The 24269-nt window shown below is 34.2% G+C and overlaps 1 protein-coding gene and 1 long non-coding RNA gene across 2 annotated transcripts; both read left to right on the top strand.

Moving 5' to 3' along the window:
• Nucleotides 1–1326: 1326 nt before the first annotated feature.
• Nucleotides 1327–5406, top strand: LOC125261580. The gene is made up of 3 exons (XR_007183370.1): nucleotides 1327–2267; nucleotides 2738–2820; nucleotides 5273–5406. It is a non-coding gene; the product is annotated as an uncharacterized LOC125261580 (long non-coding RNA).
• A 14263-nt stretch (nucleotides 5407–19669) lies between these two features.
• LOC125261578 lies at nucleotides 19670–22389 on the top strand. The gene is made up of 4 exons (XM_048180135.1): nucleotides 19670–20369; nucleotides 20880–20962; nucleotides 21420–21716; nucleotides 21837–22389. The coding sequence occupies exons 2-4, from the start codon at nucleotides 20890–20892 to the stop codon at nucleotides 22118–22120; spliced, it is 654 nt and encodes a 217-aa protein (XP_048036092.1). The 5' UTR covers nucleotides 19670–20369; nucleotides 20880–20889; the 3' UTR covers nucleotides 22121–22389.
• Nucleotides 22390–24269: the final 1880 nt, after the last annotated feature.

Genomic DNA, 24269 nt, shown 5'->3' with positions numbered 1-24269 from the left:
CATTTTGAACTACACAGATCAATGCAATCTCAGTCTGATGGAGAACAGATGGACTTTCAAACACATAACAGTCAAAAGCCACTACAAAATTAGAATCTGACTAGTCTGATAGGCTGAAGTTGTGTTGTATTTTTTCAAAAAAATAAAAAATAAAATAGATTGAGTGATGCCTTGTTGTTCCTTCACAATAGCGGTCTGCATTACCACAGCTTTCCCGATAAGATTTATCGAGACGCGGGATTAAATTTTGAATGAATGGCAGTAGCAGTCAGTAACTATAGTGTAGCCTACTGAATTGTATTGTATTTAATTTCGCCTACTTTTCTCTGTGATATTTAGCCTATTATTCTTTGTGACATTTTTTCTCTGACATTTTTTAGGGTGTTGACAGCATCATAAGACAAATAACAAATCTTGTAGGCTATCCAACATTTTATATTCCCCAATCACTCTCTTTTTTGGAGGAAGTTTAAATGCGAGAATCTGGAAACGATCCAATTTAGCGGGACCCGGGAAGAAAATCATTATAAGCGGATAGCAGGTGAACACAGAGTGAATTTTAGGTGGGAGTGGGTGGGAGTGAGACAAAAATAAACAGTCCTGCACAGACCTCTACTTCACAACAAGGCACAAAGTTCACTTTCCAGACCCTTCACCGTCTCTGCTCCTCTCTGGTGGAATGAGCTGCCAATCTCTACCCGAACTGCCGAAAACAATTATTGTCAGTTCTATGATGAATTGGTGTTCTTCCTCTATTGTAAGTCTTGTTAGATAAAAGCATCTGCTAAATGCATGAATGTAATGTGATGTAATTTCATTGTATATGTTTGTTGTGTTTTGCAAAATGTGTTTTTCAGTGGCTGATGCTGATACTGATATCTACAGACAGCGATGTACAAGAGTCAAAACCACGAACCTAACCATGCAGTTTAAATCTTTTGTTTTATCTTTCTTCAGGTGTCAGTAATTTGCTGGTGTGCTTTAGACTGTAACAACTAGACAATATTGCGAATTGAACTTTACCTCATGTAAATACAATACTTAAATTGATACGATTAATGATTAAGCTAATAACCAAAAATGTATTGAACTGTATGGCATACGCTGATCGCAGTGACAAAGGCTATGTGGCGTATGCCGACTTTAATCGTAATAAACTGGCATGTAAATGCAAATTGCATCTATTCCACTCTGACAGAAGTGTGCATGTGCTTGTGATAGTTGAAAAGTTGCTAAATCTAGCAACAAAATTGCTACATAGGCATCAAGTTTCTTAGGTAAAAATAGCACATAAACGCCCTCCCATTTTGAATACAATGAGCTCTTAATAATGACTTCAGAAGTGGGAATGATCAAGTTTCTGATAGCACAATAAGGTAGCATATATGGTTTCTCTGATTATAGGAAATAATCGCATTATTGGTGCACGTGTACAGTCACTGACTTATTTTTAGCTCAACCAAGTTTTACTTGGGCTGATTTCCAGATGTGTAATGCCAAAAGTTTGAGGCCAGTGGGGATGAATGAATGGAAAGTATGGGCGAGACACAGTACTACTACAATAGACTATTTCAAAGCTATTATTCCTAAATACATTTAAATGCATGTTTATTACAATGAACGTCACGCTAAAGCAACATGGGAAGCACCTAGGGCTTGAGGCACAACGGTGTTGGTTTGTATTTGTGTTGTAGGTTATGATGGAAAATTTTATAGCCTACAAACCGCATTCATGTTTTGACGTTTAACGAATCAATGTGCATGTAGAGGTGATGAAATACAAACCTGTTTACCGTTGATGAGAGATTTTGCAATGACAGTTTCTTTCATGGGTGGATACTGGATAAGCGTTCCTCTATTGAATTGACTTTTATTTATAGAGCACTTTTCACAGTAGACTACATGTTCAAAAGTAGTTTTGCTAAAAAAAGTGCCTTACAAAGAAGAAAATGTGTTCGGAAGCAACAACACCACCTTGACCATTTGGATAAGAGTCATGCATATAACTATAACATGATAGAGTAGTATTAACTTGTATTTGAACTTACTGAAATTGCAATTGGTTGCTTGCATCACCATTATGATAGAAGGGGTAATTTGTAGGTTTGTGACAGCACCAACTGCTGGTCACAAATATTATAGAAAATTGAATGAGTCATTTTCAAAAAATGGAAAGCTTAATGACTCGTACATTAGAGTTTTGCAATTGGCGTTGCTGCAGAGTGAACCAGAGTGGAAAGACGGTGAAGACATACAGACCGAAGCAGGTAATGCTTTATTATTCAGTGCTTTAATGTAATAAATCTTCTGGTTTTGCGGGTGTATTTTGCACTCACAAGACTCTTCAATGGGGTCATTGTGCGATATATTGAAGAAGTTGAGCATTTTCTCAGTTTTTACTGTACAATTATCATATTCTGTTTTTGATCAAATAATCTAAAGATTTAGAAGATTAGAAAGCATTAGAAGATATTGGTGTTTCTTGAAACATGAAGGGTAATTAATAATAAAGAAAACTCTACTCATTTCAAACTACTTAAAATCACCATAAAGATTTGTTCAAATGATGGCAGATTTTTTTATTTCCAACTGATTTAATAGCTAAACAAGCAAAATTTCACTGATAAATTCTGACATTTCTGCTGAGTTTTCAGTAAATCATCTATATTTTCTATTTAATCTCTAGTACTTCCTAGTCTCTCTTCTGATGCACATTTCTGTCTTTTTTCTATTGCAGAATCAAAACCATGAATGCTGTAAATTGTGTGCATCTGTTCATTGTGGTTTGGACTTTTACTGCAGTCTGTCGAGCTGATGATGGTAAGATAATAAACTTTCCTCTAGAAAGAATGTGTGAGAGTTTTGAGGAGGGACTGAATCAAAGATAATGGGGGAAAAGGTCAAATCTTTTACAAGTATTATATCCTTCCAGTGATTTAAAAGTAGATTCACTATTTGAACAATTACTGTTTGAACAATAGAGGGAAATCCTTTAAGCCACGTTCACACCGCCAGCGACTTTTTCGCTGCATGTCGCTAGTCTCCTACTGTGAAGTCGCTTGTGGGCGTTCCTAGTGCTGTTGCTCTAATATCATTGGTAGACACGTCTGATATAGAAAATGCAATCACAAATGATATATAAAACTAAGAAATCATTCTAATTTGACTAGGAATTAGGTTTAAAATAATTAAGTAACATTCTGCTGTTGTAGAGTGTTGTGACTGCAGCTCGGTGCATTAAATAATTAACTAGATTAACGATCGATCTATCAACAAATTAAACTCACTAATACTGTCAAAAAATACTAAAACGTCATTCGAATTTGACAAATAATCAATTTTCTTGTCCCTAATAATCAACACAATGCAGGGGAAACTGTAATATGAACTGCAGCAGTGCTAAACTGCTCACAGCATCATATAATTAACAACACAGAATATATGAATCAAACTCACAAGACTGCCGACCGTTTCTTTTCCACGCATCATTTTATTATATATGTACAGCCAAATCATATAAAACAGTGAAATCGCTCGGGAATTCCTGTCTGTCTTGCCTGCACTCGAGACGGTGACGTGAGCTCCAGAGAGCCTTCACTCCTATTGGTTGTCGCTCGCGAAATTCGCTCCTGATTTGCATAAAGTTGAAATATCTCTAAACTTTTGTCGCCTGTCTCCCGTCGCTTGACACGCCTACATTCCTTCGCCAACGGTCACTAGGAGATTGGTCACATTCGGAGAACACGTAAATGGAACAGACTAGCAAGTGCACGTCATTGCGTCATTACCCCCCGGTAAACAGCTGCCTGCTTTCTACACGGAGACGTATGAACGCCTCCGTTTGTTCCTTGGTCCCTGTTTAAAAAGACGAGAAAGCTATGAATAACGCTGTGAATGGTATAATGGTATAATATTAATGTTAAATTACTTTGGACAACTTAACTAGTTATTTATAAAAGAAATGCCGGTGACGGCAACCAAGCTAACAATTGTTAAATGACGGCCCGGTTCAGTTAGCCATCAATAACATAATTAAAGTATAATTAAAGTATAAAGTATAAAAAAAGTATAATTTATAATATCAATACAGTAGTAATTTGTACTGGCATTTAAACGTTAAACTTTATTTATCTGACATATTTACTACAGTTACAAATGGTAACAAGTAAATATACTTACATTTGAAAGCATATTGCCCGTTAACGTCTGACATTTGTTGTAAATTTTTTGAACAAGATTGCAAAGCTGTGCGCATAGGATTGTGGGTGATTTGAGAGCGCGAAGGCTACACATATCCTTTCCTGTATATGGGATATTTTTCGAATGAAGGACTCAGTCCTTGTTTGAAATTCCGAGGATCCTCGACATTGGAACAGTCCTTCGACAGATGTCGATGACGTAGCATCCTCGAAATTCTGGCTTCCGAGGATCCTTCCTTGACATTGAGAAACGCCTACTGTCGCTCTTGTCGCCGGAAGTCGCCAGCGCTCCATTGAAATGAATGGGATCCTGTCGCTTTGTCGCTGCTTGTCGCGGGCGGTGTGAACGGGGCTTTAGAGTCTAGCGAGCACTGCATTTTTTCTGCTAATTTATGTGTTTATACTCGCTAGGACACTCACTCACTCACTATGGCTTATTTACTTTGACAAGGCAAGGCAATTTTATTTATATAGCACATTTCATACACAGTGGTAATTCAAAGTGCTTTACATAAAGAGGAAGCAAATAGATAAGAGTAAAAATGGAATGCATAAGAAATAAAAATAACATAAAATGCATTAAAAATGAAATAAAAACAAGAAAAAAGAATTAAAAGAATAGAAAGATGATACATATAAAGTAAAGTGCAATCAGTTCGGACATAGCACTTTATTCACTTTACCTGTACTGCATGTCAAACCGGAGCACCTGGAGGAAAACCATGCAGACACAGGGAGAACATGCAAACTCCGTTGCATGCAATAACTGTTGTGTACATATTGCTTGTGAATATATAAGCTATAATTCATAATAAACGTATGTGACCCTCCCATTACCAGAGATTAAATCCTGTTCAAACTCTAATGTACAAAAAAACACATAATGCAGTGATTTTATTTATGATTGTTCTCTAATGAAAGAGTCTCTGTGTGTTTATTATATGACTGACATGGATGGAGACACAAGTCTGGATATGTTATAAGTTTAATGATATGTAAAAAAACAAAAAAGGAGAGAGATCTTTATTATTGTTCAGTTGCTGTATCATATGATATACATTGTTATTTTTCAGATGTCTGCAGTGTAAGCTGTGAGGATTTGACTGGAACTGTGGGTGAAGAAGTAACTTTCACCTGCAGCGTCTCTCAGAAGTGCTCTGAAAGCTGCATTAACATTGTATAAGTTTTCAATACCACTGAGATCTATAATGGACTCAACAATCTGTAGAGAAGATCTTCAGGGCTCCTGTGAACAGAGAAACAACTTCACATGCAGACACACTCCAACTACAGCAATGACTGGGAAATTCAGATTCTTTGTGCAAACAAAGAGTGGACCATGAAAAGAACAGAATTTCACTGTGGAACATTAACAGGTACTGGTATATAATACTGTTGTTTATAATTCAATAAATGTGTGCAACTCTACATTTATTTTCAATCTACTAGCATTGGTTTAAAATCTGTTAACATAGTCCATTAAACCTGCAATTATCACTGAAGATCCTAAGAAAGATATTACATTCCATTCTGGTTAATGATTATTGAGCTCCAGGATTATTAATGAAGACTGAAAACAGCTCTTCAGTCTCTTGTCAGAATATTTATAATTTTAAAAATCACCTGTGAATAAATGATTTTAGAGTTTAGGGTCTAAGAAGGAAACTGATGTATGATCATAGTCTCACATCTCTCTAGATATTTCAGTCAGATTTTAGAGATGTTTAGATTTGGTCTGTGTGTGTCATAAATCAGTTCTCTCAGATTCTCAGCAGCAGAAGTGTTTCGTGAATCTGTGGAGAATCTGACTGTCTGATGTTTGATAGGCTGAAGTTGAGTTTATGATTTAAACAATCAGTTAAACACTTTAAATGCACCTTTCCAGAGACACCATCACCAACAGGAGAGGTTTCTGGATTAACAAAAAGAAATCATACTGAATCAATACCAGAAGCAGTTTCTGGATCTTCTGTCGCTTGTTCATTTGCCGGCTGTTTCATCATCATCTTCATCATCATCATAACGATGACAATCATTTACAAAAGGAAACCAAACTACAGCAAACCTTATGATTTCCAGAGGAGGATGTTTCTGTGCCTCAGACATGATGAAGACAACAGCAATTTGCAACAGCAAAGCCCACAAAATGAGATTCAATAGCACTGACTCAACAGTATGAAAGCAATGAGTTTTGTTTGACTTTTAATGTGAAGCTCATGAAAGACCAACTTTATAGGAACTTAATTAACTATATCTGTACATACATTACTATCTGTCATATCTCAAACTGAACTATATAACTGTGGTTGTAGATTTTAAACCTGTTTCTGTTTTATATTGATTTCTGTGATATATGATTATCTTTTTGATCAGTGTATATTTTTGGCATTGTGTGAACATTACGAGGCAATGCAGAAAAACACAAACTGTGTTTGGTTTTGCTCTTTTTTTCCTGATTTCCAAGGAATCTCTATAATGAATGTCAGTTTTGTACTGGTTAAGTGGTATTGTGATTTTTTACTTTTAATGTTGTATACCTGCAATTTTCTAATGCTGTGAATGGTGCGATTTTGTACAGGGTTCTTTTTTATTTAAAAAAAAAAAGAAAAAGAAAAATGGAATGAATAAACACGTGTGATGCTCTCTAAACATGAATATCTGGAAACTTTTTTATCATCACATGATGTTGGGTAAGATACCGTACACCAGTAAAACTAGTAAAGTGGGTAAAGAGTCGCCGCACAGAGATGATCTGAATTTCATGCCTTATTTATTTAAGTTACATGAAGCTTATTGTGCAGTAAATCTTTAGAATTAAAGTTAATGGTTTAAAAAAGATTAAATTCACCTTTCCAGAGATGTTCAGCATGGAACATATCAAGAACATTTCAGCAATCGACAGAAGAGGATCGTGGATCTAAAGGTTGCCTTCTCAAAGTCACTTTCCAGACCCTTCACCCTCTCTTCTCCTCTCTGGTGGTCCTCTCATGGATGGATAAGGCTTCCTCCAATGAAGTTAATTATTTTATATTTCACTTTTTAAAGCAGCTTTACTAAACATCAAATATTTAATGTTTAGTTCACTCTCCTTAATCATTAGAACTGAAGTGTAGTGCTGGAATTCATGTTCGTGAACATTAACGCTCCGCCTTGATATGATTGGTTATCTCCATCAGTTTGACATTGATGAGCGCTGTTAGACCGCACGTAGCCTATATTTTAAAACGTTTTGTTTTCAAACATAGCAACAAACAGAGAAGCTATACGACCCTCCCGGTATCTTCAATATATTTTTTGACGTATTGAAATGCAATTGCATCACTGCATGAAGGGGATATCCACAGGTTAGTGACATCACCAGCTGCCGGTCAGGAATGTCATCTGAAAACTAAAAGTTTAGTCAGTCAGAGTGGAATGAACTCAGACGGTGAAGACATAGGCTACAGACAAGAGGTGAGAATAACAAAAAAAATCTCCTATATATTTACTAATCCATAACCAGCCACAGGAAAATCTTCAATACATGCATGGTGTTTTTGTAATATGTGATTTACATATTTTGCAGATATTTAAAAATGACTATGAAGACAGAAAACGTTCTTCTTTGTGATAATTCTGTCTGATTAATGTTACTTCCTACATAATTGTTTGTTTTTGGGTTTAACCAGTGGATACAAAGCAACAGAAAAAGTCTAATTTTATATCATCACGTTCAGTTTTTTCGGTAATCATACATTCATGTTCAGAGCTTTCAAGTAAATTCATATCTAATTATATCTCTAGTACTTCCTTATTCGTTTAAGTTCCACTTCTGATGCACATTTCTGTCATTCTTTTTCTATTACAGAATCAAAAGCATGAATGCTGTAAATTCTGTGCATCTGATCATTCTGGTTTGGACTTTTACTGCAGTCTGTCGAGCTGATGGTAAGAGAATAAACTTTCCCTATAAAGAGTGTGTAAGTTTTGAGGAAGGACTAAATATAAGATAAAGAAAGAAGGTCAAACCTCTTAAAACCTTTTTGTTAGTGTATCCATTTCAGTCCAAATGTGTATGGCTTTGAGGGAAATCCATTACAGTCGGGGAGTCAAGGAGCAGTGCATTGCAAGTTACTGCTAATTTATGTTTAATTACACACTCTTTTATGTATAATAATATTCATACAAATCACATTTTCAATCAAGACTACAGGATCTTGTGTGTCTAGACTCTGACTCTGACTCTATCTGATGCACATGATTAAAAGAGACAGGATGTTGCATGCTGAGACTTTATATATTGCTACTGAACATATAAGCTATAATTCATAATAAACAATATGATATGTGACCCTCCCATTACCAGAGATTAAATTACCTATTCAAACTCTAATGTACAAAAACACTTGATGCAGTGATTTTATTTATGAATAGGTTCTCTAATGAAAAAGTCACTGTGTGTTTATTATATGACTGACATGGACAGATACACAAGAAGTCTGTCTCATGAGATATAAAAAAAACAAAAACAGAGAACTTTATTATTGTTCAGTTGCTGTATTATTTAATATAAAATATTTTTCAGATGACATCAGTGTAAACTGTGAGGATGTGACTGGAGCTGTGGGTAAAGAAGTAACTTTCACCTGCAGCGTCTCTCTGCGCCGCTCTGAATGCTGCATTACGTTGTCTAAGTGTTACACTGACAACAATAATGACTCAACAATCTATAGACGAGAGCATCCTAAGGACCCATGTGAAAGAAAGAGAAACAGCTTCACATGCAGATACACTACAGCAAAGCCAGGACCATTCAGATTCTTTGTGCAAACAACGTGTGGATGGAAAGACACAGAATTCACTGTGGACGTAACAGGTACAGTATGTATATATGTATGTATGTATGTATATATGTGATCAGATTTGTCAGCAGCAGAAGTGTTTTGTGAATCTGTGTGAAGAATCTGACTGCCTGATGTTTGATAGGCTGATGTTGAGTTTATGATTTAAACAATCTGTTAAACCATTTAATTCCAACTTTCCAGAGCCAAGAACAGGACACATTACTGGATCAGAGGAGAGTCTTGCATCTATTGCCATCGCTGCAGTTGCAGGCTGTTTCATCATCATCGTCATCATAATGACAATCATTTATAAAATGAAACCAAACTACAGCAAACCTTGTGGATTGCAAAAGAGGATGCTTCTGGAATGCAGACATGATAATGACGACAGCAATTGTCCAGTAAATATGATCTAATGTCAATGATTCAACAGTATGAAAGCAGCGAGTTTTGAAGATCATGAAAGACACAAACTTTATAAGAACTCCATAAACTATATCTATCTGTTATATCTCAAACTATATAACTCTGTTTGTGGGTTTTTCTGTTTTTATATTGATATCTGTGAAACAATGATATATTATTGATCTTTTTGATCAGTGTATATTTTTGGCTTTAATGAAGTCAGGCCTGTGTGAACATTAAGAGGCGATGCAGAAAAACACAAACTGTGTTTGGTTTTGCTCTTTTTTTCAGACTTTAGAATTAATATATAAAATGAATGTAAATTTTGTATTTGGTAAGTACCTGAAGTTTACAATTGATTTTTTACTTTTAATATTTTGTACATGCAATTTTTGAATTATTTGAACACTATGTTTTTTTACATGATTCTTTTTTATTATTATATAAAAAAAAAAAAAGAAGAAAAAAGAAAAAGAAAAAAGGAATGAATAAACACGTGTGATGCTCTCTAAACATGAATATCTGGAAACTTTTTTTTTTTTGTCACATGCATGATGGGTAAGATACAGTATACCAGTCAAACTAGTAAACTAGGTGAAGGGTAGGTGTAAAGATATGATCTGAATTTATGAACATGAACTTGTTGTGCAGTAAATCTTTAGATATTGTTAGTTTTTTTCCAGGAAATTAAGAGATTTGCAGTATGATTTTTATAAGCATAATCAAAGTCTAATGATTTTAGCATAAGTTTAAATAATTTTAGTGTACGTTTAGATTTGTGCATTTGCAGATGTTTTTTTGTTATCAAAGCACCTTACATTGCATTCAAGGTTTACATTTGATCAGTTCATGCATTCCCTGAGAATCAAACCCATGATCTTGTCTAATCTTCACCGCCATACTCTTCTGTTTGAACGACATATACTGTTCTGAGAAAGAAAACAAAATGATCCGACAGTTGATAAAAGCAAACAGCTGTCAATGTCAAGCATTTAGAGCTGGACACGAGAAGCAAATCATTCCATCGCTGAAAATCAAGTGTGTTTCATTCAATTAGTCAGTTTGAGTCCACAACAAATGAGAAACGATCAGATGAAATGGCCACCATAGAATGTGTGTGTGTGTGTGTGTGTGTGTGTGTGTGTGTGTGTGTGTGTGTGTGTGTGTGTGTGTGCACGTGTGTGTGTGTGTGTGTGTATGGAAACATGCCAGTCTATGAAAGCAGATGGAAAAACTTGATTTCAAAACTGAAACAAAGACATCTTAATATTATTTTACTGTGAATGTTTATGTGTAAGTTTATTATGTAATCTAATATCTACTGCAAGGTGCTGATGACTGATAAAATGCATGTAATACAATTTAATAACAAGCAAATTCACAAAATTACAAATTCAAAACCTATTTTACTCCATATTTACTGAAATAGGCCTACCACATATATATATATATATATATATATATATATATATATATATATATATATATATATATATATTAGATTTTAAAAAAGGTTAATTATTACTTATTTAAATTAATAATAAATAAAATAATAATAATTATTGTTTATAATAGTAAAAATAAATAAAGAAAATTTGCCATGCTGCAGAGTCATCAGTTAGATCAAAATGTCAGTCAGAATTGTAATAAAATAATAATGATTCACTCTTTTTAGTTGGTGAACCTGAAACATGCACAGCTTTGTGTAATATTTGAGCTTTTCTTTCGCTTTTCTGAACCCAGGCTCCTTTTTACAGGTCTGTTTCATCAATCATTCACGCAACACCAATAAGAGTAAATTTAAAACACTTGAGCTAGAGACAGCTTTGATTGTGATTATCATTACTAATAATTAATGTCTTAATTAAATTCATATTTATCCGCCATTTGAGGAATTTCTACTTGGACTGATTCCTGGCGTGTGATGCTGAGGGATTGCAGTGGGGTGAATGAATGGGGAAAAGATGGGCGAGACACAGACAGAAGTTATTAGCACTACTGTATTACAAATTATTAATTCCAAAGTGATTTTAAATGCATGTTTACAGTGAAAGTCTCCCTAAAGCAATGGTGAGGCCTTGAGGCACAATGGTGGCTTGTATTGTTTAAAATTATGGGAAATTTTATACAAGCTGCATTCATACTTTAAGCTTGCTTTACTTTCCAGACCCTTCACCCTCTCTGCTCCTCTCTGGTGAAAAGAGCTGCCAACCTCCACCTGAATATGATTATTGTTGGTTCTATGATAAATGGCTTTTGCATGATAAATGCATGATTTTAATGTACATTCATCTCATTGTATATGTTTGTTGTACAGGCTACTCTTTGAGCAATATATTTTTCAGTGGCTGATGCTGATACTGATATCTACAGTGATGTTTTAAGATCATAAACTGCACCTATTTAAGTCTTTTGTTTTGACTTTATTTTAAACCAGTTAGGTATCAGTCATTTGCCAGTGCGCTTCAGACCAACATCTCACACTGATTATTTTTAGCTCAACTAAGCTTTTATACTTGAACTGGTTGCTTGTCCTGATGCCAAGAATTTGAGCCCAGTGGGGAGGAATGAATGGAAAATAGTTGAGACACAGTACTGCTACGATGTTGCAAACAAGTGATTCTAAAAGCATGTCTCCTTAAAGGATTCGTTCTCTTTCAAATTTATGTCTTGTTATTTCAAAAGAAAGACATGAATATCTTGGATGGCATGGGGGTGAGTAAATTATCAGGAAATATTCATTTGAAAGTGAACTTATCCTTTAAAGCAACATAGGAAGCACCTCACTCGAGTTTGAAAAATATTTGACAAACATTGAATGGGGGTAACATGATGGAGCATGTCAGCATTTCCACTGATTTGCTGTCATCGCCATGGTATGGTATCAATGGAAAATTTGCAGGTTATATACAGGTGTTCGCTGCAGAGAGAGTCAGAATGAATCAGACGGTGAAGACATACAGACCGGAGGTGAGTAACTCTCTGAACAGGAAAATAATCTGAAAATTCAGAAGCAATATTATCCTGAGTGGATGTGATTCATTGTGTTCTCTCTGTGGTTTATTGTAAATCTTGTGGATTTGTGGTTGTACTTGTTGAATACAACAAGTCCCTCCAACGGCTCCAAGTGAATGCATGATTCATTATGTTGTGTGAAACCTCACAAAATTATTTAAGTTTGACATATTGAGCATTTTCTCAAGCTTTAAGTAAAGTAATTATTTTACTGTGCAATTATTCTATTATATCACAAGTCATCTAAAGATGCATTAGAAGATATTAGTGCTTCTTGAAGCATGAAGGGTAATTAATTAAATAAAAAATAAGTTTATCTTCATTTAATCATCCTCTTGTCATTTTAAACTACATTAAATCACTATAGCGAGATTGTCCATGTGGCTCACGTTCAAATGACGGCAGACGTTTTGCTTCCTGACAAAACTGATTGAATACAAGCTAAATTCATTTCTGATGAGCTTTCAGTAAATTGTCTACATCTAATTTTACACTTCCTTATTAGTAGGCCTAGGGTTGGGAACCTAGATCCTGTTCTCCACCGGAACTGGTAGTGTTTTCTGAAGAAAAAAAAAAAAAACGGAACTGTGCAAGATTTCTAAGTTTCGGTTCAAACGGTTCTGGTTTAATGGGTGGGCGAAGTGCAGGGAGCGTATCCTTTCATAGAGACATCTCACATCATCAATATTACAGCAATGAATGCACTGAAAAGCCCTCACGCGCCGCTACTCAAGATTTCAAGATTTCAATGCAGAGAGAGAGAGAGAGAGAGAGAGAGAGAGAGAGACGTTAAATTTATTAATGTTCAATATTTACTATTACATTATTAAAATCAAGAGCTGTATTTGTTAACATTAGTTAATGCACTGTGAAGTAGCATGGACAAACTATGAACAGCTGTATTTTTTTATTAACTAACATTAACAAAGATACACTAACAAATGTATTACTCATGGTTAGTTCATAAATGAAACTCATTGTACAGTGTTACCACAAATTAGATAAGATGCTTGAACACACATGTAAGATCCAGACAGGTGAAACAGAATATTTTTGTAAGTTGGATTCATAAAGACTTACTGGCGTAACAGTGCAGTCGATACAGTCGTTACTTTCAGAACATAAGGTAATTAATTATACATAAACGTCAGCGTTTCTATCTGAATAATACACTTTTGTATAGCCTACTTCTGTTATAATTGGAATATTTGTCACACAGAAATAATGATACTGTGCGTTTGAAAAGATTCTTTGCTGTTCATATCTACACGTGACAACTCTCTTCAGATCAACGGCAGCGCGAACGCAGATTTGAAAGTTGCGATGTTATTTTTGTCAAAGGTTTAATATACACGGGCGAATCGTTGAATTAGAATGTGGGTGATAAAAGCGAGAACGCGATCTTTTAAAGATTAATCGTGCAGCTTTGTGCATCTCTCTCTCTCTCTCTCTCTCTCTCTCTCTCAAAGAATTTTTGTGGATTTCAAAGTTGTATTTTCTAATGTTGTATATGGTTTTTGATATAGGAGAGAAAATAGAAGAAAGGGGCGTTTATTTATATTGCATTGTTGGCCAAGCAAAGACAGCAATTGTTTTGACAAGAAGGAAAAAAATAGAAGGAAATGGAGGAAATGATGTGGATGGCGCGCGATGGCTTTTCAGTGCATTCATTGCTGTAATATTTATGATGTGAGACGTCTCTATGAAAGGATACGCTCCCGCACTTCGCCCTCCCATTACACCAGAACAGTTTTCGGAACCGAAACTTGGAAATCTTGCACGGTTCCGGTTCTTTTTTTCAAAAACCCAAACTGTGTTTGATTTTGCTCTTTTTTCAGACTTTCAATGAATGTATAAAATGAATGTCAATTTGTATTTGGTAAGTGGTACTATACCTTAAGTGTGGAAATGATTTTTTTTATATATTCTGTACTTGCAGGTTTCTAATGATGTGACTTTGTATAGGTTTTTTTTTTTATTGTTTAAAAAATGAAATCAATAAAGACTTGAAAGTGATGCTCTCTAAAGATGAATATCTGGTAACTTACCTGTAAAACTAGTGAATAAATAAGGCATACCAACCTTCAATAAAAGAGCTAGAGTCAGTTCATTCAGTTTTGGAACAACGGATCCAGATCGTGGAGGAGGACGAGGATGAGGATGAGGGCCATTATGCATTATCCATTATGAGCTTCATTATGCAGTGAATACTGAACTGTTTTGCCAAAATAAGAGTGTTTAGTTTGCTGTGTTCATTGTTTTGAGAGCAACTACATTCATTTGGAGAAATGTGTCAGATCGATTGCGAAAAACTGTAATATCTACTGCAAGGTGGCTGATAGCTGATATAATGCATGTAAAACAATTTAATAACAAATTGCTTGATGACATGCAAATTCATGAAACTGCAAATTCAAAACCTGTTTTACTCCATATTTGCTGTAATTGGCCTACTGTATAAACAACATATGGCAACGCTTTAGATTACAGCCCGGAATGTACTGTGTTACTACAACATATTTGCAGCATAACTTCCAGTAATTGTAGTGTACATAAAGTAAGTATAGAGTAAACTCTGCGGAATAAAGGGGTAACAACCAGGAAAATAACCAATTATTTATACTGTAAGTATTTTAGAACTAAGGGGTTCTTATATTGTTATGATAGACAACAATCTTAAATTTGATAACAATTTAGCGAGAACATACACTGCATACCTTTTTGTAATAATAGTGTACAAATATATCAAGGCTTTTTTTTTAAAACAATGTACAGGGTAGGCTACATATCAGTGCATTGACACAGTAGGCCTATTTTGTTTTATTGCATAAGTGTGAACTGACTGAGTTGTTTCAAGGCAAGTAAAACTACAATATTGCAATTTTTTTAATACTGGGGAAGTATACTCTTGTTTCATGTAGTAACAGGGTAAGAACAATAAAAACACATGTATACACACAATCTGATATCACTAGGAAACCTTTATTTGAAAAACAACTTATTTCAAAACAGATTTACAACACTTCTTATTCATTTTTTTTCTTGCTTGGCTCCCTCCTCCTCCTGTTCCTCTTTTCTTTCTTTAACTTCTGTATGTATTATAAGAAAATACAGTACACCCAGAAATGTCCTCACCATTTACTCATCTTTTACCCTCATGCCATCCGAGATGTATATGACCTTCCTTCTTCAGATGAACACAAACAAAGGTTTTTAGAAAAATAAATAATCTCTGGGAATGCTTTATAATCCAAGCGCATGTGTTCCTAAAAGTCGAAGCATCAAACAGCACATAGAGTAATAACTACAGTAATCCATACAACCCCAACGGATGAATCAATTTCTTCTGAAGTGAAACGAAAAGTGTTTGTAAGAAAAATACCAAACAATTAAAATTTTTAAACTGTAATGCTTTCGACCAACGTTCACCTGTGAGTGCATGAGAGGGTTGAGAGTTCACGCTTGACATAACTTGAGGTGTGACGTATAGTTGTGTTTGTATTGTATTTACCCTGTAACTACATGAAACAAGAGGGTAACAAGCACCACTTTAATTTACAGCCCGTAAAGTCATACTTACCCTGTAACTATGGAATAAGTTCTAAAATAGTAGTATTCTAAAATACTTACAGTATGATTAATTTGTTATTTTCTTGGTTGTTACCCCTTTATTCCCCAGATTTTGCATATTGTTCCCCTACATAAATACTTCTTACGTACACTATAATTACCGTAAGTTACGCTGTAATAACGTTGTAATTACACAGTACTTTCAGGGCTGTAATCTAAAGTGTTACCAAACATACTGATATAAATGTTAGATTAAAAATAAAGTATTTAGATTAATAATAAATAAAATAACATAATCATACATTTTTTTATTTTATTTTTTAGAATCATAAAAATAAATAAATAAAATTTGCCATGCAAAGTCATCAGTAAGGTCATTAAAATGTCAATCAGCATTTTAATGAAATAATAATGATTCACTTTTTAGTTTATAAATATATTTGAGTCATGCTTTGTGTAATATCCAAGCTTTTCTTTCGCTTCTCTGAAACACTACAGGCTCCTGTTTCCTTTTTGCAGAAATGATTCATCATTTTATCATCAATCATTTACACAACACCTATTAAACTAGTGATATTAAAACACTTGAGGCTTTTTACAGTTTTTCTTGATTGCTTAAACACATTTCATGAAATTATGCCTCCTACAGAGAAAATGGAATGGAAGAAGTCTGCCTAGACATTTCAGTTGATGTGTGTCAGCATCACTAGGCAGGCATCACATCATGTCTAGAGAATTTCAAAAAGAGGAAGAAACTCTGTGTGTGAGTTCCTTCCTCTTTTCTAAGAGTCGTTTTCAGGTTATGCCCCATGACAACTCTGACTGTGATTATCATTACTCATACTTACAACTTTTGTTGACGGCATATTTTTTTGAAACTGTGCATGCTTTTCTTCAAAACTCTAAACACACCCAATTCCCCAAACTTGCTATTTTCAGGTCAGAATGAAACTCTCTACTCAAAACCCATTCAATCTTGCTGAAAAAACAAGACAAGCCCTCAAAAACACACAAACTAATGTACAACATATTCTTACACTATTCAAAACACTGTTACAAAATCCTCATTTTGGCAATCAATCAGGTATAATTTTAGAGCATACAACATAAATAGAGGGGTGCAAGATACGATACATTTTTGTAAACTGCTTACACATAAAATGAGCCCGATCACACGAAAATGCGTATCAATAGAGTGTGTAATCTCGTGGAATGTATACGCCAAAATGAGTTTAGGCGTGCATATGATAGCTATACGCACTTTATGGCGTATTATACGTATAATACTGTATTCACAACCACAAATGCGTAGAGTAAAAAAAAAAAAAAAAAAAAAAAAAAAAAGGTTTGGTTTTAATCTTGCTTTTGTGTTTACCATGAAATTTTCAACTTCAATCTTGTACAGAAATGAAGGTCATGAAAGAAGAGCTTTAGGTTTTGAATAACTGTGTATATAATATATATATATATATATAAATAAATAGAATATTATGGCAAAAGGTGTTTGCAATGTAAGACAAGCTTTTTGCTTTTGAGATGTGTTTGTGATATTTAAAATGTGTGATATGCAGTGCTTCATTTTGCAAGAGATGTGAAGCATTTTGTGTGTCCAATTCTTGGATTTGTGTGTAAAGCTTTGAAACAAAGAAGCAAAGTTTTGGAAATGTGTGTAAGCAACTGAAAAAAACTGTAAAGTTGTATGAAGAGTATATAGTCATAGCCCACCCTTCTATAGTGTTTATAGTTTAGGGAAATGGGTGTGCTTTTTGATAAATGGCGTTATGGTTTTGAAAATTTAGTTCAAAAGCCTGGTGTTCAAGCAATCGAGAAAAACTATAACACTACTATATTAGAAAATATTGATTTATAAATATTGATATTGATCTAAAACCATTTTAAATGCATGTTTACAGTGAAAGTCTCACTAAAACATCATGGAAAGAACCTCATTTGAGGCATGATGGTGGTGACTTGCATTGTTTGTAATGCTGGATTTTTTTTTTTTTTACAAAGTGCATTCGTTCACTCAATGTGCATGTAGATGTGATGCAATCCAACCTGCATATCTTTGATGAGGGAGAGATTGTGGATCAACAGGCAGGTTCTCTCATGTCACTGGTGTAAAATCATTACAGTGTAAGGACATTATTTTCTACACTTCTGGGGGTTTTGGAAGTGATTCAACTCTTGAAGAAAATGCGTCCAGTTTTCCCCAGAATTGGCACAGGTAATCTTTAGATTACATAAAAAGTCACAAATTAGATTAATGATGCCATTCTTCACCCTTTTGAACCACACAGATCAAATCAATCTCGGTAATATGGAGAACAGACAGACTTTCAGACATCATGCAGTTTCAGAATCAGACAAAAGCCCCTTAAATCCTTAAGGTTTCTTTCTCACAGTCACTTTCCAGACCCTTCACCCTCTCTGCTTCTCATTGGTGGAAAGAGCTGCCAACCTCCACCTGAATATGGTTATTGTTGGTTCTATGAAAAATTTATTTTGTTCCTCTATTTTCGCTTTGGACAAAAGTGTCTGCTAAATGTAATGTGTTTGGTATATACCAAGCTTACTTGAATAGATTTCCTGTTCTGATTCCAAGAATTTGAATGCAGTGGGCAGGAAAGAGTAGAAGAGTATGGGCGAGACACAATACTGCCACTATATTACAAAACAATGATTCCAGTGCATGTTTATTAAAACGAAAGTCTCCGTAAAGCATCATGGGAATTACCTCACTCGAGGCACAACAGTTGTCTTGTTTGTAATGATGGAAAATATCAGACAAACTATTCATCTTTTAACACATGGTTTAACAACTGCATGTAGAGGTGATGCAATCTATTAAAAACCTGTGTGGATAGAGCGTTCCTCCAGTGAAAAGTTATTTTAAATATCACTTTGATGTTCAAAATAGAAGAAAAAAAGCAGTAAGCAACTTTATATTAAGTGGCCTTAACTACTTATATACTACTTAACTGTACTTAAATAAAAAAATAGGTACAATTTACTTATTGGGTTCATATTGAATTGCAAATCACTTTTGCTGCTATTGAGGTGGATATGGAAAGCTTTGGTGGTATGGGTAGGTTTAAGGGTAGGGGTAAGGGTTAAGGGATGGGTCAACAGTGTAATTATAAATGTAATTACAGAAATTAATTACAGATGTAATTACATGCAGGTGATTTTAAACTATAAATACAATGTAAAAACATGTATGTACACAATAAGTGCATTGTATCAAATGATTAATTTAAATGTAAGTACATATTAGTTAAGGCCACGTAATATAAAGTGGGACCTAAGCAACAACACCTCATTGACCCCAAGAGGGGCGTCATGCATAACCAGTAGACCAGTCCAGTAGACTTAAATTTATTAAGTTATTGAAAATTCTTGACATAGTCTATTAAACAGTGTAAAACTGATGATTTTGATAGCTAAACAGAAAGGGAATCTGTATGAAAGGCTGTAATGTCTTGAATATTGTGACCGATTGAGTCCCATAGAATGGTGAACAAACAAAAATAAGATTTTTTTTTTTTTTTTTTTTTTTTTTGTAAAGTCAATTCAATCAAAGTCAAATCAATTTGAAATATTTGCAAATATCTTTTTATTTTAAAATATATAGAATAACAATATAGGCTAATAATGTGTTTCCATCACTTTCAGTTATGAATCACATAAATTATATTTTCCATTAATATGTGGAAATTTGACAAAAAAAAGTTGAGCATTTTACATCGCTGGAATTCTTTGATATGATTGGTCATCTCAGTTGTTTTGACATTGACCAGGCTTTGGCTGGAGCTTTCTCTCTCTCTCCTCTGTTATAGGGTTATTGGGATCATTTGCAGGAACGTAAGGTAAAGATGGAAATTATTTCGCATTTCTATATAATGTAATGTATTTCTTATCGAATGAATCCCTCCCTGTACCACACCTGATAACATCTTTACATCAGTTACCCTGAAATAGTCCTAATAAACCCCTGAGGAAAGCTCAAACCTTTTCTCCCTCCGCTGTAATTATCCGTTCAACCGTCAATTAAAGGACTGAGAGTGAAGATACAAGAGGAAATAATCGAGCACAACAACAACGGACCTGACGATAGTGAATAGTGAAGATCACTATTATTTGACGTATTGAGATTATATGGAGAGATGGCATGAAGGGGAAATGTGCAGGTTCGTGACAGCACGAACTGCTGAACTGCTGGACAAAAAATACGATAACCTGTGTGAGAATAACCGAGTGAAACCGAAAGCTCAGCAACTCATTTATATTCTAGTGTCGCCGCAGAGAGGGTCCCAGAGTGGAATAATTTCAGACGGTGAAGACATACAGACCAGAGGTGAGAATAACTCTCTCTCTCTCTCTCTCTCTATAGGAAAATAATCTCCTTTACTAACCTATAATCAGCAACAGGAAAATGTTCAGTACATGGTGTTTTTCTGTTATGAGATTTGTACATTTTGCAGATATTTTGCTTATGAAAATTTGTGTTTGTGACAAATTTGTCTGATCAGTGTTGCAGTCTGCCAGAGAAGATAATGCAATAGAAATATTTTCATCGCGTTCAGTTTCTGTCTCGGCTCTTCAGCAGCAATATTATCACCAATGGATGTGTTTTATTGTGTTCTCTCAGTACAATCTTGTGGTTTTGCGGTTGTATTTTACACTCATGAGTCCCTTCAACCCCTCCAAATTAATGCATAATTCATTATGTTGACATTTCTACTGAGCTTTCAGTAAATCATCTAAATCTACTGCTTAATCTAGTTCTCAAAAGTACTTACTTTTTAGTTCTTGTTGGTTAAGTCTCTCTTTTGATGCAAATTTCTATCATTATTTTTTATTGCAGAATCAAAAGCATGAATGCTGTAAATTGTGTGCATCTGTTCATTGTGGTTTGGACTTTTACTGCAGTCTGTCGAGCTGATGATGGTAAGAGAATAAACTTTCACTAGAACGAGTGTGTGTGAGGGACTCAATCAAAGATAATGAAAAAAGGTCAAATCATATTAATAGATATACAACACAAGTGACTCTTTAAAACTCTTTTGTAAGTGTTCAGTACAAGTGTTTTTGTTTCTGAGTTTTACATCCTTCCAATGATTCAAATTTTGATTTACTATTTGAACAATTACAGTTTGAACAATACAGTGAAATCTGTTATTCACACTATTTTATGAAAAGTAATGTAATATTTTTATTTTCAATCAAAACTTTCAATCAAGACTACAGGATCTTGTGTTTTTCAACTGACTCTATCTGATGCTCATGATTAAAAGAAACAGACAAGATGTTGCATGCAGGGACTGTGGTGGATATATATTGCTATTGAATATATAAGCTATAATTCATGATAAATAATAAAGTACGTGACCCTTGTTTTTTTCAGATCTCTCCAGTGTAAACTGTGAGAATGTGACTGGAACTGTGGGAAAAGTAAATTTCACCTGCAGCGTCTCTCAGAAGTGCTCTGAATGCTGCATTTCAAAGTATAAGTTTCAATACCCTAAGATTTATAATGACACGGAAATCTGTAGACAAGAGTTTCCTGAGGGCTCCTGTGAACAGAGAAACAACTTCACATGCAGATACACTCCAGCTACAGCAATGACAGGACAATTCAGATTCTTTGTACAAACAATCAAGTGTGGAAAGAAAAACACAGAATTCACTGTGGACATAACAGGTACTGTATAGAATACTGTTGTTTATAATTCAATAAATGTTTGCAATTTTTTTTTTCATTCATAAACACTGAGTTTATGATTTAAACAACCAATTAAACAGTTTAAATGCACCTTTCCAGAGCATCAGGAATTAAAAACAGAGGAGGATCCTGGATCAGAGGAGAGTCCTGAATCTAATGGTGAATCTAATGGTAATGTCACCACAGCAGTCGTGGGCTGTTCCATCATCACCATCATCATCATCATCATGATGACAATCATTTACAAAACACAGTCATACTACAGCTATCCTTGTGATTTCCAGAGGAGGATGTTTCTGTGCCTCAGACATGATGAAGACAACAGCAATTTGCAACAGCAAAGCACACAAAATGAGATTAATAGCACTGACTCAACAGTATAAGCAGTGAGTTTGTTTGACTTTTAATGTGAAACTCATGAAAGACCAATTTTATAGGAACTCCATAAACTATATGTTACTATCTGTTATATCTCAAACTACTAAACTATATAACTCTGGTTGTAGGTTTTAAAATTCTGTATCTGTTTTATATTAATTTCTGTGAAATAATGGTATATTACTGTAAAAAAAATCCCAGTAAAATTTACGGTAAAAAAACGGCAGCTGTGGTTGCCAGAACTTTACCGTAAAAAATACAGTAGCAACATAAAAAAAAATCTGTTAAATTTACGGTAAAATAACGTATTTCATTAACTGATATAATGTTAATTTACCAACCTAATGAAATACTAATATCTGTTTTGTACCTTTATAATACACTGACAGTCACCAAACACAGTGGTGATAAGAGTCACATGATGAATCAAAGTTCATCACAAGCAGATTTTCCACAAGCTGAGAAGGACAACACAAACATATAAAAGGTGCACACAGTGTCATTCACACGCACTAAACACCATCATGGTAACATGCATGAAATTTTAAAAATGCAATAAACATTAATTTAACAACATTAGATGTAACATAAAACCCTAATGTACATAACTGATTAGAAAAAAATGAGAAAAACTAAGAAGAAACAGAATTATTTCAACGAAAATATATCAAATGTGAAGTGTCACGCAGAGAATTGTGGGAATGTCAATTTACGTTTTTTCACTGTAAATTTTACAATGAATTGTTATTTTTCACTTCCAAAAACTGTGAATTTAATGGTATTTTACCGTAAAATTACATTAAATGTACCGTTAGATCTATTACAGTTATTCACCGTATATAGTACGGAAACTTTCTGTAAACCAATTGACAGTTTTTCACCGCAGCATTTTTACAGTCTTTTACTGTTAAAATCACGGTCATTTTTTACAGTGGATCTATTTGATCTGTGTATATTTTTGTCTTTAAAGGATTAGTTCACGTTCAAATAAAATTTTCCTGATAATTTATTCACCCCTATATCATCCAAGATGTTCATGTCCTTCCTTTTTCAGTCAAAGAAATTAAGGTTTTTGATGAAAACATTCCAGGATTATTCTCCTTATCCGCTTGTTAAGCCGTGACGTAAGGAACGCCGTTTCTGGGTCCAAGCCTTGACTCGTTTCTCTTGAGAATGGCATCTCTACAGCCGTTTATGAGCGCTATTTATTCATATTAAACATTTAACATTTTAAAAAGGTAAACATTTAAAATACTTACAGTCTACACAACAATTCTCCATGCTCACAGCGTCACAGACATTCATATTTTAACGATTTATAAAAGATGAATCACTGTCTAGCCATCTGGGATTTTGGTGTGGAGATAAAGGTTATGATTATAATTTTTTGGAAGTATTATACCACATCGTGTGTGTATATTAGCACCATTTGTTGTTTTCTTGTGGTATGAGATAGATTTTATGCCTTACTTAAGTTACATTATCTTATTCTGCAGTAAATCTTTAGACATTCATAGATTTTATAAGAGATTCAATGGTAGACTGATTTTTATAAGCCTATTTAAAGACTAATGATTTCAGTGTAAATTTAGATCAACTTTGAGATTAGTTTTCTGAAATATGAGAAATGACAGCTTTCAAAACTGAAACAATCTTCATTTCATTGTAAATGCATTCACTGATCAATATAAGTTTTTCATTATCTGTACTGTAAGGAGGCTGATAGATGATATAATGCAGATATAAATAATACAATTTAATGATGGTCAGATATAATACATATATAATAAATAATAATACATATTATTTATATAATAGTAAAATAAACTAATAAAATTTGCCATGCAACAAAGTCATCATTAATATCACTCAAAATTATGATGATTCACTCTTTTTAGTTTGTGAACATCCTGAAACAGGTTTTGCAGGTCTGTTTCATTATTTCATCATCAATCATTCACACAACAACAATAAAAGTGAATTTATAACACTTGAGGGATCAGCGTTTTAAAAGGAGTTTTTAGAGGTCATTTTCAGGAGACGCCCCAGATGGGTGAGACACAGGCAAAAGTTATTAGCACTATTATATTAGAAAATATTGATTCTAAAGCCATTTTAAATGCATGTTTATAGTGAAAGTCTCCCTAAAGCATC

Source organism: Megalobrama amblycephala, unplaced genomic scaffold (genome assembly GCF_018812025.1).
Source record: "Megalobrama amblycephala isolate DHTTF-2021 unplaced genomic scaffold, ASM1881202v1 scaffold434, whole genome shotgun sequence".
Classification (NCBI taxonomy): domain Eukaryota; kingdom Metazoa; phylum Chordata; class Actinopteri; order Cypriniformes; family Xenocyprididae; genus Megalobrama; species Megalobrama amblycephala.
Note: the sequence above shows the minus strand (reverse complement) of the source record. Positions and strands in the feature narration are given on the sequence as shown.

What these genes read in the sequence shown, in the direction of transcription:
- LOC125261578 (XM_048180135.1), top strand. Translation starts at nt 20,890, where the DNA reads ATGAATGCTGTAAATTGTGTGCATCTGTTCATTGTGGTTTGGACTTTT. An exon ending in AGTCTGTCGAGCTGATGATG is followed by an intron (nt 20,963 to 21,419) that starts GTAAGAGAATAA and finishes TGTTTTTTTCAG; the next exon opens with ATCTCTCCAGTGTAAACTGT. An exon ending in ATTCACTGTGGACATAACAG is followed by an intron (nt 21,717 to 21,836) that starts GTACTGTATAGA and finishes GCACCTTTCCAG; the next exon opens with AGCATCAGGAATTAAAAACA.